An 18,967-nucleotide genomic window follows, 5' to 3' on the forward strand; every position below is an offset into this window, starting at 1 on the left:
AATAGAAAGGAAATTAAAAAAAAAAATGTAAACAACCTTAATGGATGATTCTATGGATATATGAAGAATGGTAGTTTAGAGAGAGAGAAAAAATAAGAAGGGCTAATTTATGTGTATAATAGATACATCTTACATTTTCACGAAATAGAGAATCTATGTCATTGTTAATATGTTGGTTGTTTAAGAATTTATCACTATAAAGTGTTGTGACATTTTTTTCTAATTTAGGAAAGATATTTTAAGTTAGTTGAGTTAGTTTAATGTAGTAACATATTTTTTTTTGAAACAATTAATATATCAATTTCATGTAAAACTTGTGTTACTTGTAAGTATTTCAAGTATTAACTTTTATTATCTAATCATTTGGCACCTTTTGATATTGTTATTCGATTATATTAGTATATACAAGATCTTATGTTATTATTAAAATTGAATTTATAGTTATAGTTAATATTGGAAATTTCATCCACAAAACAAACAATAAATTAATTACAGTTAGATAAAAGAAAAGATTGCATGTGTTATAATTATTAATAAAACAACATTAAAATACAGCATGCTCGCAATAACGTCTTATGTTTTCAAAATAACAGAATAAAAGTAGTTTAAAATATTTTATTTACTAAATTTAATGCATAAGGATTAAAATATTAGCATTAAAGAAACTAAAATATTTTTTGAGTAGAGAATCAAAATCAAATTCATTCCAAATTTCCCAGATTGAAAACATCGATCAAACACTTTCTTTCAGTCACAAGAGAGATAAAAAAAATAAAAATATACAATAAAATAATGAAATAGATAAAAAAAAGAATAAATGAAAAAGAAAAGCACCAAAGACCTTGGGTATAAAGCAATCATTTTGTGATTATTTTTTTTTCAATATTCATATGCTAAATGATGAAGAAAAAATAACTTTTTTTACGGAAATGAATTGATACTTTCCGAAGGGTGAAGTAATGAAATAATTCAGCAACCTATATATAATATATGTTATTTAATTATTATATAAAAGTGGTCGAACTTTAGCCACACAACTCATCTTTTACTTATTGTTAACGTGCGATTGCAAATATTTGAAAAGAAAAATAATATTCTTTTTAGCTGAAAACACTACACATTTTCAATATCAAAATTTATTTTTATGATAGGGAAAAATCAACCAATAAATAAATAAATAAACACTTGATTTATTATATGACTTATGTTACAAATCATCGGTGATCTCAAACATTATTGTCATATGATAGTGACATAGTAATGTTTTTTTTTTTTTTCTTTTTGTTCTCTTTTTTTTCCTTTTTTCATTTTCGAGACAAAGCAACAAAATAAAAGAAGTCAGTCCTACCAAATTATTCATTAGTTTTTTTTTAGTCTATTTCACGACCAAACAACACATTGAAGGTAATTACAAATTTTAGGACTATTAGATTAGGTTTAATTGTACTTTTGTTATCCCAAAAATGCAATTATATTATTGAAGTTTTACTTCTGTTTATTGAGCTTCTAACTATAGCACATATGCAAATTAATTAGATTTTTAAAATGTTGTAATTATATATCATTTTAATTAATTTTAATTTTAATATCTCTCCTTATATGATGATAGTATTTAATATTTAAAATACAACAATTACACACTTGTAATTGTAATACTAGATATTATATGGATATAATTGAAATTCGAGTTTTTTTCTTCTATAAACAGAAATTAAGTTTTGCACAAATTAAAAAAGTAAACAATCAGAAGAAAAAAAATCTGTGAAAAAATTAATTTGATATTTTCTTTCATCATTTTATGATTGAAGTATTCGTAATGAAAAGTTTAAACATAGTAAAAATGAATGTTGAAATTTTTTGTGAGATAGAGGATAAGAAAGATACGATTATACACTCAAATAACACAATTAATGATTAAAATTACACAATGGCTAGAAATTAAAGTGTAATTAAATGAATAATTAATTAGCATGATGGTGTTTTAGCTTGGTAATGATAATTTATTGTAGGACGGTGACGGTGTGGCACTATTGCTAACTAGCAAAGTTCCCAAATTAGAAGTCAAGCCTCAGAGGGTCAATTTCGTCAATTCATTGAATTTTGTTTCAAATTTCAAAATTGGTTGGCTAAAGAAAAAAGAAAAGGATCAAATTATAAACGCCACAAAAATGGCATAAATGAAAGATAAAATGTTTTAAATGCAAATGAATACATCAAATTGGTATAATTTAAGAGTAATAAATATTGGAAATGTAATTTTATTATTATAAAAGTAAGAATTGAGATTAAAAAAATGATGATAAATAAAAATAGGTATTTAAAAAAGAGAGAAAGGAAAGGGAAAAAGTAGGTTGTTCTCCAGAAGGCGTGGATGGATGGCGAATGAATAATTTTGATTTTCTCTCTCAACTTTCTCGGAAACCAAACAATTACAAACATCCCTTTTGTCAGAGAGATTGTTCTCTAACTTCTCACTCACACCAACACGCCAACAATCTTCTTCAATCACTGCGTCTCCATCATCATCACTCTTCACCAAGATCTTCTTCTTCTTCTTCTTCAGAAGTTCCGTTCACACTTTCAGCAAGCTTTGTTTCTTTAATTGTATCTGGTTCTGGATCGGTCAAGAAACTTCACTAGGTGGTGTTTGTTTCCAGCTCCGCTTTCTCTGTTGCTTCTTTCTTTTCTTTTGTGCTTAATTGGTTACTGAGCGTCAGATGGATGGGAAAGTTGTCATGCTCAATTCTTGGGTGAGGTTCGAGTTTTTGTTTTTGCTGGTTTCTCAAGTCAAGAATTCGGAAGCAAGATTGTTAAATTTTCGCGATTTTAGATGTTGATTTTTTAGTTTTCGTGATTTGGGGAATCGGAGGATCTGTCGGGGCAACTGTTGCGGCGGCATTTTTAGTTTGTGAGTTTTTGAATTAGTTTGAAGCATGGAGGTGGCTTTGAACTTTGGAAAAATGTTTTGAGTGTCAGATCGGGAAAGTTTTAGGTTTGGTTAAAGTGAAGGTTTTGCTTTCTTGAATTGATGGTTTTGAGCTTTACAGGTTAGGTGCTAGGATGAGGTTGAGCGAGCTAGCGAGCGAGTGAGTGACAAATTTTAAGGGATGGGCACAAGCAACGCAGCACAAAAATCTGTGTCTTGAGCTATGGTCCCCTCCATTATGTTATGTATGTTTATCTGAAATAGTCATTCAATGGGGCCTTGTTAAAAAATTTGAGAGGCACTTTTGGTTGCAAAAGGGATCCCTTTTATTTATTTATTTGGAAGAAAATCTATCTATTCGTTTACTTCAGCATTTTGAAAATCTATCTTATGCTTGGTTGTGTTGTGGGCTTGTAGCAGAGCTATTTAAGGGCAAATGTCTGTGACATCCAAGGTCATGCCTACACTCCACTCCATCAAATCGTTGCCTCCTGAATTCAAGATTAGTTCTGGTAAAATGGAAAACCATGGAGATGCGAAATTGAGAAGCAGTGATGCCACTGGATCAAGTAGTCCGGAAAACGGTGCTTTGGTAGGGGAGGTTTCTGAGCAAGCTCTTAACCATGCGGGTGACGTGGGTCTTTATGATGAGGATGTAGCGTACAGCAGAAAAGGTATTTCATTAGAAGGCAGATCGTCCATTACTGATGAAGACCTTGAAACCGTTCCTCTGTCCTTCCCATCAATTTCAATGTCCTCCAGAGAACGCAGGTGGAGTGATACCACTCCTTATTCTTCGAAAAAGGTACTTTTGGCTTAGGAATTTCAATTTAATCACTGGTTGAATTTTTAATGTGCTTAAGGATTTCTGTGATATAATTATTCAGTTGTATGAATAACTTGATTTTTCTCAAAGAATGTTCGAGAAATTGATGTATTTATCAAAAGTCTTTAATTTGGACGTTTGCACGTTCAATTTTTGTTAGGGTTTGTTGTAGGTTATTATTTATATTATTATGTTGTACATGGTAGTTTTTTACATGATCTTTTAGAGTTGTATTCAGGACCTTCAGAGTACTTGTATTCTGTGAACATATTTCCTTTAGCATAGATGTAGTGATCTACCATAATAGCTACAGAGTGTGCTTCCAAAGCCATGAGAGTCGGCTAACAAGTAGCAACATTCGCAGAACCTCTTACTAAAATTTGACTTTAGTTTGTAAAAGATTACTTAACGCTGGCTATCTAAGATGGAGACAGTGGTAGGAAAGTTCATATTCTGTCAGTTTTGGTTGGACGTACATTTAGATCATTGTCAAAATTTATTGCATATTGAAACATACTAAACAAATGTTGGTCAAAAGGGACGAAAGATGGGAGTAGATAACTTAGAATCCATGGGTAACACCTTAACAGGAATAAAAAAAATTCCTAAAATCAAACTAATCTACTGGAGGCAACTTACTGTGTAAAACAACTAAAAAACCCACAATGAAATCACCAAAAACAAAACCATAAAATACCATCATAATAGGCTTCCCTTCCTCTTGCATCAACATGTTTCTTAGGTAAGTCAATTATTTTAAAACTGTGACAATTTTTTGTACCTTTTCATTGGGCTTTGAAGCTTTTTAAATATTCAATTGGATTGATGTGGATTGTTGGATATCGAGTATTAGAAAGAGCTGAGGAGAAACTATTGTGTGTATTTTGCTTTGGCACCAGTAATTAGTTAAGAAAATTATAGAAAAAATGTCTCTATTCTTTTGGAAGTTGCATCTATAAGAATATCTATTACATCCATTACTTTTGATTTGAGAGAACTCTCTTTTTTCCTGTGCATATGTGCTAATAAGCACAATGCCGGGGTAATAGCCTTAAAGATAGTTTTTACATAAATGGAATATTTATTTCCCTTCCAATACCTTTGCTGCAATGAATCTGGAAGCCGTTAAATGCTAGGGGCTATCCTGTGCTTCTTTTGTCATCCTATATATCTTTAATTTAGTGTTGCTTTTGTCAGAATATCCTTATGTTGGGGTTTGAAAATTGAAGAAGAGTCGTTATTCAGTCTCTGAACGTTTTTCATATTATTGACTCAATTCCTTATATCTCTTGTCAATTGTCTTGGTAATGAGTAATTTATGTATTTAAATATTTGCTATTATTGGCAGTTAATCACTATTCCAGTTGGAAACAAAACAAAGATGTCTGTTCCTTGTTATTTCTATTTTTGTTTCTTTGATGGTTTACTGTGTATTTTGCTTTATGGGGCCATGTAATTTTTCTGTGTTGGCCATTTTCCTCTTAAGATATCAAAACAGTGAATGCCATGTAAGCAAATCAGGACAATTGTCTGTAGTTTATTTGAGCCATTCCTTATTACTAGATAATTTAAATTTTTTCTTATCCTTACTGCTGAAGTTCACTATTACAGAAGCTTCAGTCTTGGTTTCAACTTCCGAATGGGAACTGGGAGCTGGGGAAGATGATATCAACTTCTGGAAATGAGTCCATCATTTCGCTGTCTGACGGAAAGGTAAGACAAATTACAGTATTTCTGAAGAGTGGTAATCTTCATTTTTGGCTTTTCTAACTCGTGGGCTTGATTATAGGTTTTGAAAGTGAAAGAAGAAAGTTTAGTGCCAGCAAATCCCGATATCCTTGATGGGGTGGATGACCTCATGCAACTTAGTTATTTAAACGAACCGTCTGTTTTATACAACCTGCAATATAGATACAATCAAAACATGATTTATGTAAGTCATTATGTCTCTTTAACGTTTTCCTCAACAATTTGTTTCATGATCATAACTTCTTATGTATTTATGTGTATGACTATATACAATTCAGACAAAAGCAGGGCCTGTTTTGGTTGCAATAAATCCATTTAAGAAAGTTCCTCTATATGGTAATGATTATATTGAAGCCTACAAGCGTAAAGCAATTGAAAGCCCTCATGTATATGCAATAACAGACACAGCCATCCGAGAAATGATACGGGGTAAATTTTTGTTTCTTTATATCTACGTTCATAGTTGCAACTTTAGTATGCAAGACCACTTACATTTATTTTATAAGAAGTTGCTGACTCTTGGTCTGTTTTCCTTCCAGACGAAGTAAATCAATCTATAATTATAAGGTCAGCAATTCTTTTTGTGAATTTTTATTTTTATGAGTGTCTCTGCTAATTACAACTGTATTTATGGTCTTTTTTATAAGCTTCTTTAATTTAATGTTTGTTTATTATATCTATTGTAATTTATATGAATATGAATACTAGTCTTAAGTTTCACTCTTGTATTTAAATTCTAAACTGAAACTTGTCATGATTATTGCATTTTTATTTACGGACAGATAATTTCTGAATAATTAACTAATATTTTAATTTTTTTCAAAACTACTCTGAATCTCGGATTGGTAATTTCTCCAAGAAGTTAGTCTGACCAAGTGAGGTATGGAACGTATAAAAAAGGAGATCTCGGTTAAAATACTTCCAACCTACTCAATCAATTAGCAATATTTAAAGAGCATTTAGGAAGAAACCGCTTGAGTTATTAATTGTTTTAATTTCATTTTCTTAGTCTTCCAGATTTTTTTCTGGAAAGCTTATCTGTCCATACATATTCATAATATTCCAGTTTCCATACAGAAATCCCCCAATCCACAACAAACGGTGTTAGGTTTGTCCTTACATGGCCCAAAGGTTTGACCAGGGTGTTTTGTTTGATTCTGAACCCAACCTGAATTAGATTTTATAACCGATTCAACCTGACTTTTTAAACAATATATAATTTTAACAATATGTATAGTTAGATAATAGATAAAAGAAGGATAAAACTTGAAATAAATTTACAATACATATTTTAAAATAAAAAGTATCATTATAAATACAAAATCATATTGGACAAAATATTGTTTATCAAATAAAATACTTTTATGGATAATATGCAATTTTTAAAAATACTTACACTTTTTTAAAAGAATATAGGAAACTAAACCAGATTGAGACAACTAGAAGCATAACCGTTATTTGCCCCCAAAATGTATCTGGAATGATTTTAAAATTTGAAAACCTGTTAAAATTAGGCTGGGTTGTAGGCTGAGCCAGGTCATGCAAACTCCACTCCCTTAAATAGAAACAAGTGACAAGAAACCTTACAATCCCTAGTTGTTCATAGATTGAATTTCATATTTATGACATTTTCTTATAGTTTTTTTTTTTCTTCTGAGTGTCAAGTCATGGATTTGGTTGACTTTAAAATTCCCGAGTTGCAAAATTTCTTTAATTGTTTGTGTCATGCTAACTCCACTCCCTTAAAGAAATAGAAACAAGTGACAAGAAACCTTACAATCTCTAGTTGTTCATAGATTGGATTTGATATATATGACATTGTATTTTACTTTTTTATCTTCTGGCTTTCAACTGCCTAGATACCTGGATTTGGTTTTGACTTTAAAATGCCCGAGTTGCAGAATTTCTATAATTGTGTCTCTGTTATTTGGTGCACTTTGTTCCTTCAATTCTTCTTTCTCATTTCCCTCTGTCATTTATATGATGTAAATTTTGTATAGTCGAGTTTCAACTTATTGGATAGAGACAACATAAAAACTTATTTTTCCATCCTGGGTAACATTTTAATGGATGTAAAATGGCTTCTTCCTGCTGTTTGTAGAATTTTTTTTTCGTTAATGACAGGCTCTTTATTGGATTTCAATCTTGCATGCACCTTGATTGCTTGTGTTTGAGTTGGGACCTTTAGTAATAGTTAACATGCAACTTTTCAGTGGTGAGAGTGGAGCAGGGAAGACTGAGACAGCAAAAATAGCAATGCAGTACTTGGCTGCCCTTGGTGGTGGAAGTGGAATAGAGTACGAAATCTTGAAGACTAATCCAATATTAGAAGCCTTTGGTAATGCAAAAACATTGAGAAATGACAACTCAAGTCGTTTTGTAAGATTCCTGACTCATGATGTTAATTCTTTAAGTTGGCATTCCTGTGAATGGCTGATACATTCCCTCACTCAGGTCACAGAAACAGTAGAAACAGTTGATGTACGGGATTGAATGTGTAGTATTGTGATGTATGCTAATGATAACACCGAGAATGGATGACCCTTTGAAGATTACATCAAAAAAATTTCCCCTATATTCATCTCCATTTTTTTATCAGCATATTCCTCTCCAGAATTCTCTTTCCTACATATCTAACTGACTAGCAATCTCCCACATCTCTCAATTACTTTTGTCCCATGTGTTTTGGCCAAATATGTTATAATCTAGCGGGGTTAATATAATTACTGATGAGAAAATGAAAAATTGGGTTAATTCCCGCTAAGTAGTGTTTAAGGTCCATTAGTAATTAAATCCCACTAGTGTTGCATTTAATTCCTATTATATGCGTCATTATTTCCTACAATGAAATCAGTTTCTATCTTCCCATGTGATATTTCAGCTGCCAAATTAAAAAAACATAATAAAAATTGAAATTAAGAAGAAAGAACTCAAAATTATATTGATCCCTCTTGATTTATTGATTGATACCGAATAATGTTCCTCACATTGTTGAATGGTCAAAACAATATATGTCACTTCTTTTCTCCTTTTCCCCTTTCCTTCTATCTTTTTTTCTCGAATTTCCTTTTCCCTCAATTTCTTTTCTTTTATTTCTTTTTTCTCTAAACTCTTTCTCTTTTATTTAATTTTCTCTGAACTCCTTATCATTTATTTATTTTTCTTCTCTAATTTTTTTTTCCTACTAGCTCTAGCTCTCTGTTTTTCTTCTTCTCCATCGCTCTTTCTCTCATCATAATTACAACATGTCTTTCCAATAATTCTCTCTTTATCCCTATATATTTGCTCTCTTTTCAACTTCCTCTCCATTTATGAAACAAAATATCAATAAATGATTTGTGATATGCATTGAGTTGAGCAGAAAATTCAACACTTGTACCTACCATACAAAATCCACTTTTTTTAGATTGAAAGTAAGAAGGCCCACTAAATTCCACATCAATTCCCCGTGGGTAGTCTGTAATGTTCCCACTAGTGTTGCATTTAATTCCTATTATATGCATCATTATTTCCTACAACGAGATCATGAATGATTCACTGTGAGTTTTTATCTTCCCATTTGACAATTTTGCCGCATGCTTAAAATAACATAATAAAAATAATAAAGAAAATCCAAAATTACATTGACCCATCTAGATCATATCAAAATACCCCTAACTTTTTACACTTTCCCAAGATTAGGCCTAGGCCAGTTACCTACTTTGGCTGATGATGTTTAATGCATTTAGTAATATGGGTTGCTGACAGCTTCTAGTTGTGCTTCTCTTTATATATTAAGCTGTGGTCCCATTTCCGTTTGATTCTGAAAGTTTTTTTCATTTGGTTGAATGTCACAGGGAAAGCTCATTGAGATTCACTTCAGTGAAACTGGAAAAATCTCCGGTGCTAATATTCAAACATGTAGGTTTTATTCTGTTTAAAAGTTGAAACCATGTGTCTTTTTTCCACCCAAAGTTTGCAACTAACCATTGTGGTAAATGTTTGTATCTGTGTTCGAATATGTGATTCTGCTTGGATGACCAAAACAGTCTTGCTGGAAAAGGTAATTCTTCTTCAGAGCTATTTTTTGTTATGCATCAACTCTCTCATAGGCTTAAAAGGAAACTCTCATAGGCTTAGACTTCTAGGTGGAGACACATTACTAATGGTTTTATAATACATTTCTAAGTATTTTTGGTTTTACATTGTGCTCGTGTTGCATCAGTTAACACTAGTTTTATTTGGTATGTGAACAGTCTAGAGTAGTCCAGTGCAATGAAGGGGAAAGATCCTATCATATATTTTATCAGCTATGTGCTGGTGCACCTCCATCTCTAAGGGGTAATTACTATTTTATAATACTTTTTCACCTCTGCTAATATGTTTGTTGCATATTGTGGACAGTTTTTAAGTCTCTATATTGTCAATGGAGAAACAAATTATTCCTTGGAAATGAAAATCTTCTATTTGAACCCACATACAATGGCGATGTACAATGTGGCTAATATGATTCCAAGCTCAAAACTTCAGAAGTTCTCTTTTTCAACTAATTGTTTGATAAGAATAATAATTTTACAATAAACTATTTTACTATCAAAACCCAAACATGCACGTTGTTCCCAATTTATTGCTTAATTTTTAATCCAATAACTCTTATTTTATGCTTCCAACTAGCGGTTTTGATCTCTTTTTAACTATGGAAACACTGATAACATTAACTAACAACTTAATGAAAACAATTGAAAACTGGAACGCAGCTGACATAAGCTTGGTACTTGTGTTTGTCTAGTCTGTAACATTTAATGTTGTGTTCTTCTCTATAATATTTGACCTTCTATTTAATGGTTTGTTTGATTTATAATTCAGGGAAACTAAACCTACAAAATGCAGAAGATTATAAATATCTGAGGCAGAGCAATTGTTATTCAATTACTGGTATTAATGATGCAGAAGAGTTTCGCTCAGTCATGGTACACTATCTTTGTAGTTTAAAGATGATCTGCCTCCATAGACTCTTGAATGATTTGTTACTTCTGCTTGACACAAAAACAAATATACTATTGCCAACTTCCAGGAAGCTCTTGATGTTGTTCACATTAGTAAAGAAGACCAGGAGAATGTATTTGCAATGCTTGCTGCTGTATTATGGTTGGGAAACATATCTTTTGTTGTAATTGATAATGAAAATCATGTTCAAGCCGTAGAAGATGAGGGTAAGAAATTTTCAAAGCTTCTACTGACAACGTCTACCTAATTGTATTATTAACATATTATAGAACATGCCAACATTTTAAAGACGGGTTAGTGCTCTAGATTTTGTGAAGATATTATTTAACTCATCAACATAACAGCACATTGTCATAAATCTATTACAAATTCAGTTTTTCATTTCTTTTTGTATCGCTTCCCTAAAATCTCATAATTTCAGCAATAATAATATAGAGTAGGAACTATATCAATATGATATCATTTACTTTATCAATTTGTATCTTATGTAGTGTTTGATCTCCCCTTTTTTGTTCCTTATCTAAACCATATGATTTTAATATGGTATTAAAGTCTATGAGCCGGTGGATAGGATCAGGAATTTGATCCTTGTACCTGTTCTTCTAGGTAAAATTTGAATTTTAGCCCAATACAAGAGGCACTTTGCATTGTCTTATAAAGAAATTCGTCATCCATTACTGGACATCTTAAGGTCTTAGGAGAATTGATCCTTGACACTGAACCGTCATTTAAATTTTCTGCTGTAACAGTGACTTGATTTCATTTTGATCTGATAATTTCTATTTACAATTTCATGTCTAATTTTTGGTACATATGTTTTTAACATGTTTTAGATGCCTTAATGTGTTTCAAGTTATTCAATATGTGTTAGAAGTGACCTTTTCTCTGGTTCTTATAGGTCTGTTCCATGTAGCCAAATTGATAGGCTGTGACATTGAAGATCTCAAGTTGACTCTATCTACTCGCAAGATGAAAGTTGGTAATGATAATATTGTCCAAAAGTTGACATTATCACAGGTAAAATAACTGTCATGCTAAACTTTACCTTGGTCTAAAACTATGGATGGAAAAATTGTGACTTCCTAGTTACTAGAAATATTTGGAACATGAAGTTGTACTGCATTTCTGCGTGTGCATATGCCAAATTGTTGGTGACGAACATTAACTTGTTTTGATTTTCTTGGGAGTTCTATTCAGCTTTTGAATGTGAACAATTCATGTATTCATGGGGCATTAATCCTGTTATAATGAAGCCCATTGGTTACTTAAAATGCATGGATCATGTTTAAGGTCTTGGTATTGCTCCTGCGCCTGTGCAAGACAGTGTTCATTTTGGAGTCTCTATAAGTACAATGTACGTTCTATACCTTCAGTCGTTTGGAAATAGCTGTTTATACTTAACAAAATAAAAGAAAATGGATATAGTGTCTGCATTTGAGACTCTACATACTGAACTGCACACCATCATGATATTTTTTTTTTCTTTTCTGGGGTATATTTGATGTTAACATTTTTCTTAATCAGTATCCTCAACACACCTTTGATTTGTTAAGTGCATCATGGAATCATATTGATACATTTTTTCTTTCTCAATATCTCAAATAATACATTGTTTGTCTTACAGGCAATTGATGCAAGAGATGCTTTGGCAAAGTCAATATATGCATGCCTGTTTGATTGGTTGGTTGAACAGATAAATAAATCACTTGCTGTTGGCAAAAGACGTACAGGCAGATCAATCAGTATTCTAGATATCTACGGCTTTGAATCTTTCAATGTATGTTTACATTAAACCTTGCCTACTTCATTACTTATCTTACCGTCTTCAACCTGTTGGCATATTGAATATTATGGCTTTATTGATGCTATACCTTTTTATGCCTGCAGAGAAACAGTTTTGAGCAGTTCTGCATAAATTATGCTAATGAGAGATTACAGCAACATTTCAATCGTCATTTATTCAAGTTAGAACAGGAGGTATATATCCCACGCTTGAACAATTATTGAATGTCCTAGTACCTTAAATGAAATACAATATTGAATACCTCTGGAAATCGAAATATCTGTTTATGCTTGTGGATTGTTGCTTTAAGGAATATATCCAAGATGGCATTGACTGGGCTAAAGTTGAATTTGAAGACAACCAAGACTGCCTTAATCTTTTTGAGAAGGTACAAAATATCTTAGTTCCCCCTGACTTCTTTACTGCATAATCTCCAGTGTGCTTGATAATTGAATGATTTCTGTGGGAAAATGTTATCTAGTTAGTTAAGCTTGGTAGGATATGTCGGGCTTGTATGCTCAAAGAAATTTATGTCATTTTGTCATGTCTTGTATATATCAACATATGCAGTGTAAAAGAAAAATATGACTTACAAAGGGAAATATATGTGATTGTTTTTCATGCTTTGATTTAATAAGTTCTATATATTCTGAAGCTTGGTCGAAACATGTTTATATTAGATGTAACACTTGTAGACTCCTTCCTAAATTTTGGGGTTGTAATTAATTACTTTTATCACTGTATTATCGTATTCGTTATTTTGTACATACATAGATACATGTTCTTTGTTGTACTGTTCTAGACACACAATTAGCAAAGCTTGGTATAGTATCAATAATCTGATCCATTTTTTGAGCCTAGAGAAGCCTCTTCATTTTTTTCCTGCAAAAACAGTACCAACATCTTCCTTTGCCTGATTCTCTTCCAATGCTGCATCCTTTTGCCTGTGTGGGATTCCATAGCAAGAGTTAAGAAGTGGACTTTAAATTTAATTCAATCTTACAAAACTAACTTGTTAGGTGAGGTTTGCATCTATATATATACTCTAAACTGGTATTATCACTAGTCGATACGAGACTTCCAACAACAAAGAGTGTAGTTGTTGTGGCAACTAAACTTTTATTCCTTGCTGTGGTTATTCCAACATTCTTGATCAGAAACTGTGCCCTTCTTATGGCAACTACACTTTAATTCCTTGCTGTGGGTATTCTGACATTCATGATTAAAGACTGGAAATCTTGTGACTTAAACGTGACTTCTGATATATTTGCAGAGGCCACTGGGGTTGTTGTCCCTGTTAGATGAAGAATCCACTTTTCCAAATGGCACAGATTTAACATTTGCCAACAAGCTTAAGCAGCATTTGAATTCTAATTCATGTTTCAAAGGAGAAAGAGACCAAGCCTTTACTGTTCACCATTATGCTGGGCAGGTATTATTCTGATCATGTTCTACAGGAATGAGAAATGCTGGCAACATAATCTTTGACGTGCACTTGTCAACACACTTTACTACAGAAGTTGAAATTCATGTGTGACAATTATTTAGTTGTTGTATTGCCAATTTAATGGGTCCCACTAGACATTCAAAGTCAACCTATAGTAAGGAATGTGTTAAAGTGGGTGTTGCTAGCATTCCTCTCAATATATATGTTTAAAATCTGTCGGTATGTTTACATGGACAATCAATTTAACCTTGTGATATTTGTAATGTGTGATATGTCTAGGTTTTAAGGAGAATATTAATAGTAAGATTACTATACCAAATTTGAATTGTGATATTAGTTAACTATTGCTTTATCGATATTTCATACTAAATATTTTGAACTCCCAAATGCAATAATTGTCCTTAGAGGGTTACTCATTTCTTATTTATTTTAGTTTATTCATATGACCTGACTGTTTGATAGTTCTACTTGTTGCTCCACTCAGGTAACCTATGATACAACTGGATTTCTGGAGAAGAATAGAGACCTATTGCACTTGGATTCCATCCAACTTCTATCCTCATGCACATGCCCTCTTCCTCAAATATTTGCATCTCATATGCTCACTCAGTCTGATAAACCAGTAGTTGGTCCCTTGCACAAGTCAGGTGGGGCAGATTCCCAAAAGCTAAGTGTTGCAACAAAATTCAAGGTACAGTACCTTAATCATGAAGTGATAAAAAACTTCATTTTTCACAAAAGAATCTAAGTGATGTGTGATCTACAAGTATATAGGATTGCACATTGTAATCTATCACTCGTATGGGAATTCTTACTCCAGAAAATAAGGCGAAAATCACTATTTAGGGGAAGTTAGGTCAATTCCAATCCCTTGGTAGTTAATAATTTTGTTGTTCACTTCAGATCCAAACAATTCACCAATTTTCTATTGAGAAAAATCATAAAATCACTTGATAAATGGCCAAAATGGGAAGTGAAGCAAACAATCAAATTTAACAGGAAAAACCATAGATTGAAATTGCTAGAAATGGATTACACGAGTTCTACTTCAAATTGTTAATCTCTTCCTTTTACTTAAACATTTAGCAAAACTATAGAATTGTATATGTTTTGAATGTATTGGATGTCTAATGCAGACCACACAGTATGTATTTATACTGTTTTATAGAATCAATTATATTAAAAACAACTAATTATTAGGAATCAATCACCTAATTTCCTAGATTATGTAACGGTACAAATTGTTCTAACAAAAAGATAGGAAAAGGAGAAGAGTGTTAAGAGTGGACTTTAAACCTAATTTCATAGACCTTCTCATGTTGAAGTATAATGTCTAGTCCCATACATGAGATATATATATTTTGACGTGAGGGAGTGTTGGAAGCTCACATATATACTTTAAATTGGTCTTATCTCTAGTTATGGAACTTCCATCAAAGAGAATTGGCAATCTAGTATTTAGTTTACTCTTATTATTTCTTTCATTGTTTTGAATGAATAATAATTAAACCATGTATTATTTGGAAGGTAGATGAATCGTCTTTCCCCACTACTAAAAGCTACTTAAATATTCATTTTCATAGATATTGATGTTTATTGCACTTTATTTGATATTAAAATTATTTTCTGTTGGTGTCCAGGGCCAATTGTTCCTGTTGATGCAACGACTAGAAAGCACTACTCCACATTTTATTCGCTGTATTAAACCAAATAATCTCCAATCTCCTGAATCTTATGAGCAAGGGCTTGTATTGCAACAGCTGAGATGTTGTGGGGTCCTTGAAGTAGTTCGAATATCAAGATCAGGTTTTCCAACAAGAATGTCTCACCAAAAGTTTGCCAGAAGGTATAATGACAGAAAAACTGGTGATTTAGAGGAACCAGAATTGGTTTTGCACATGTCTAACCTTTTTCTTTATCGGTGCATTGAATCAGATATGGTTTTCTCCTCCTTGATAATGTTGCATCTCAGGATCCACTTAGTGTGTCAGTTGCAATTCTTCATCAGTTTAATATTTTGCCTGAGATGTATCAAGTTGGCTACACGAAATTATTTTTCCGAACAGGACAGGTAATATATGATTAAGTTTTTGAATTCTATACAACTTTTTTCTCAGATCCCCCAAAAGATCTTATACTAACTCCATGTGCTTTAGTGATTTGGTGTTAGATTGAATTATATTTTATAGTTTGTAGTTCTATTTATACCTGCAATTGATTTCCTTTATGAAAGTTGTAGGAGCGTAATTTATTTTAAATATATTCCAACTTATGATGCTTGACGGCATTGCAGATCGGTGTGCTTGAAGATACTAGAAATCGTACCCTCCATGGTATTTTACGTGTACAAAGTTGTTTTAGGGGTCACCAAGCTCGTCGTTCTCTCAAGGAGCTTCAGGGGGGAATCAGTACTTTGCAGTCATGTATATTCTTTTCCACTACCTTATTCTTTAAGTCATGTTTAGTGCCGAAAATTTTAAAGAAATGAACACGCCTTGCCTATTCATGTAGTCATTAGGGGGCACAAAACCAGAAAGGAGTATTCAGCTTTACTGAAGAGGCATAGAGCTGCTGTTACTATACAGAAGCACGTGAAAGCAGTATTTGCGAGAAACAGAATGAAGAGTATTAGTGATGCGGCAACAGTCATACAAGCAGGTAAGATTATAGATGATCAATTCTAAGACATACCAATTTTTGTTGTATGGGATATTCAAATTAAGGCTGTTAAAGATAACACCATTTCTCTTTTTCAAGAATAAATGGGGAATTAAGCCAAGATAGTTTACATAAAAATGATATTTTTTGTTGGAATCCAGACACCAGCCTTTTCAATGGCGTGCTGTTAATAGTTTTTCACAATTTTATTGGACCTACCTTTTGCAGTTATTCGGGGTTGGTTGGTCAGAAGATGCTCAGGAAATATTGGATTTTTGAAATCTGGAGACATGAAGGTATTCTCTTTCCCATAGTTTAGAAACTAAAATATGTAGACTCTTATGTTTTATATTATATTCAGCTTGTAAAGACACCATCTTTGTGATTTTGACAATCATGAACTTCGAAACAGATGAAAGAAACAGATGAGGTTCTGGTTAAGTCATCTTTCCTGGCCGAATTACAGCGCCGGGTACTTCAGGCTGAAGCAGCCTTGAGAGACAAAGAAGAAGAAAATGACATCGTACGTCAACGACTCCAGCAATATGAGAGCAGATGGTCTGAATATGAATTAAAGATGAAATCCATGGAAGAAGTGTGGCAGAAACAAATGAGATCCCTACAGTCTAGCCTCTCCATTGCAAAGAAAAGCCTTGCAATTGATGACTCTGAAAGAAATTCAGATGCATCTGTTAATGCAAGTGATGAGAGGGATTACAGCTGGGACGTAGGAGGTAATCACAGACGCCAAGAAAGCAACGGGGCAAGATCAACGAGTGCTGGTTTAAGTGTTATAAGTAGGCTGGCTGAAGAATTCGAGCATCGGAGTCAAGTATTTGGTGATGATGCCAAGTTCTTGGTTGAGGTAAAATCTGGTCAGATAGAAGCAAGTTTAAGCCCAGATCAAGAGCTTAGGAGGTTAAAACAAATGTTTGAAGCTTGGAAAAAGGATTATGGGGCTAGACTACGTGAAACAAAAGTCATTTTAAATAAACTTGGCAATGAAGATGGCGCACTTGAGAAAATGAAGAAAAAGTGGTGGGGAAGAAGGAACAGTACACGGATAAATTGAGTTTTTTTTTCTTTGAAGTTTAAATTTATCTTTAATTCTAATTTTTAAAGGTTCGGCTTTGGTCTATGCACTTTTTTTAGTGCATTGCCAATTATATATCCGAGAGTGAGGAAAATACAATAGGAAAGGATAGGATAGGAGTGTTAGGATGAATGAATTTACTGTAGTTGGGTTAGTTGTTGCTAGCCACCTTTATTAGTAATGTCTGAGTGAGATGTATATGGCTGATGCCCATTGCTTGTCAAATTTCTTGAGGCCCCAAATGTAATATACAGTAAGCAGTTTGTTGGCCCTGCAAAATTTGTAAAAATTGATATTCTTGTGTATGATGAGAATCCATAGCTATTGATGCAGTTTTGTTATTGCAAAGAGAAGAGGTAATGTCACTATCATGATGAAGCACGTTTTCGGATTACGTCGGGAATCGTTTGGTTTAACTTATTACTATATATTATCATCTTCTAATTCTTCATATATTCTAGAAAAAATTTTCCCACCAAGTTTGTGGTTTGGTTTTCCAGAAATATCTCACATGATTCACTCCACCAAATCCAATAACTCAGAATATGGACGAATCCGGAACCTACCGTACATAGCTACTCTGTCAAGGAAAATTGTCTATTGTCTGAGTTCCGTTGCTCTCTTCATATAAGATGGACAATCTCAACTCACAAGGAAACTATTGTCTAATCCAAAATCCTGGGAATTTCTAATTTTTAAATTTCCAATTATAACATTTCAAAAAATGTTTTAAAAATTTTATACTTTCATTATAGAATATTCTAAAGTGATCTTCTAAATAAAATTAAAAGAAATTTCTTCTGAAAATTCCGCTCTACTTTAAAAGTTGCTTTTCTGGGTAATCTAAATCTAAAACATTTTAATACATTCTAATTATACTTTTCAGAGATTTATATTATGTCTTCCACTAAACCACGATACTACTAATACAATTTTTAAAATATGTGATAATGATCGCCGCCTACTTTTTGCAATATTATTTTTAAAAAATAAGTATAAGTTAGACCGATGATTTCAACGTTAGGATTGAGCACACTGATATTAGGCTGTGATGCTCGTTTAATGCTTTTACTTTTATATTTATAATAACATTTTGTAATTTTATGTAATATAACATCACAGCATGTGAAACAATTAGACCACGTAGCATTTCCTATCTTTTCCTTTTAGATGTCTAAGAAATTTATAAAATCTTTAATAAATGACATAATTAGTAAGAAAAGTTTTCCTCTGCAACATCACAAAAATGAATCGAAATAATTAATGTTACCTTTTCATCAAGGACTAAAAACTGAAAAGGAGAAAAAATCAAGTAACTAAACAATTTAGGCATTTATCCCAAAGAGCACTCAATATTATTATCGATCCATGTCGAAGTTGTAGACAAATCGACAATGTAGCTAATGAAAACACTTGTATCTCTTCATAACGCAACTCAACTCTTAATTTGTAATTGCAGTTTAAAAATTACCAATGAATCTAATGTAAATAATTTTCTT

General features: G+C 32.4%; 1 protein-coding gene across 10 annotated transcripts; it reads left to right on the forward strand.

The window, feature by feature from the left end:
- Window positions 1–2,338: 2,338 nt before the first annotated feature.
- On the forward strand, window positions 2,339–17,821 carry LOC106753637 (myosin-1). 10 transcript variants are annotated; one of them, XM_022777588.1, is made up of 25 exons: window positions 2,339–2,750; window positions 3,048–3,171; window positions 3,344–3,731; window positions 5,364–5,465; window positions 5,542–5,685; window positions 5,780–5,930; window positions 6,041–6,068; window positions 7,715–7,880; window positions 9,338–9,401; window positions 9,530–9,543; window positions 9,737–9,821; window positions 10,347–10,450; window positions 10,555–10,693; window positions 11,386–11,504; window positions 12,112–12,264; window positions 12,375–12,464; window positions 12,581–12,658; window positions 13,544–13,702; window positions 14,202–14,408; window positions 15,358–15,563; window positions 15,653–15,788; window positions 16,011–16,140; window positions 16,229–16,375; window positions 16,604–16,671; window positions 16,788–17,821. In XM_022777588.1, the coding sequence occupies exons 3-25, from the start codon at window positions 3,363–3,365 to the stop codon at window positions 17,445–17,447; spliced, it is 3,519 nt and encodes a 1,172-aa protein (XP_022633309.1). In that variant the 5' UTR covers window positions 2,339–2,750; window positions 3,048–3,171; window positions 3,344–3,362; the 3' UTR covers window positions 17,448–17,821. The 10 variants fall into 10 exon arrangements, with proteins under 10 accessions (XP_022633309.1, XP_022633310.1, XP_014490954.1 ...); XM_022777589.1 differs by having other exon boundaries at window positions 3,347–3,731; XM_014635468.2 differs by having other exon boundaries at window positions 2,339–2,640.
- The last annotated feature ends 1,146 nt before the right edge of the window (window positions 17,822–18,967 follow it).

Source organism: Vigna radiata, unplaced genomic scaffold (genome assembly GCF_000741045.1).
Source record: "Vigna radiata var. radiata cultivar VC1973A unplaced genomic scaffold, Vradiata_ver6 scaffold_134, whole genome shotgun sequence".
Lineage (NCBI taxonomy): Eukaryota > Viridiplantae > Streptophyta > Magnoliopsida > Fabales > Fabaceae > Vigna > Vigna radiata.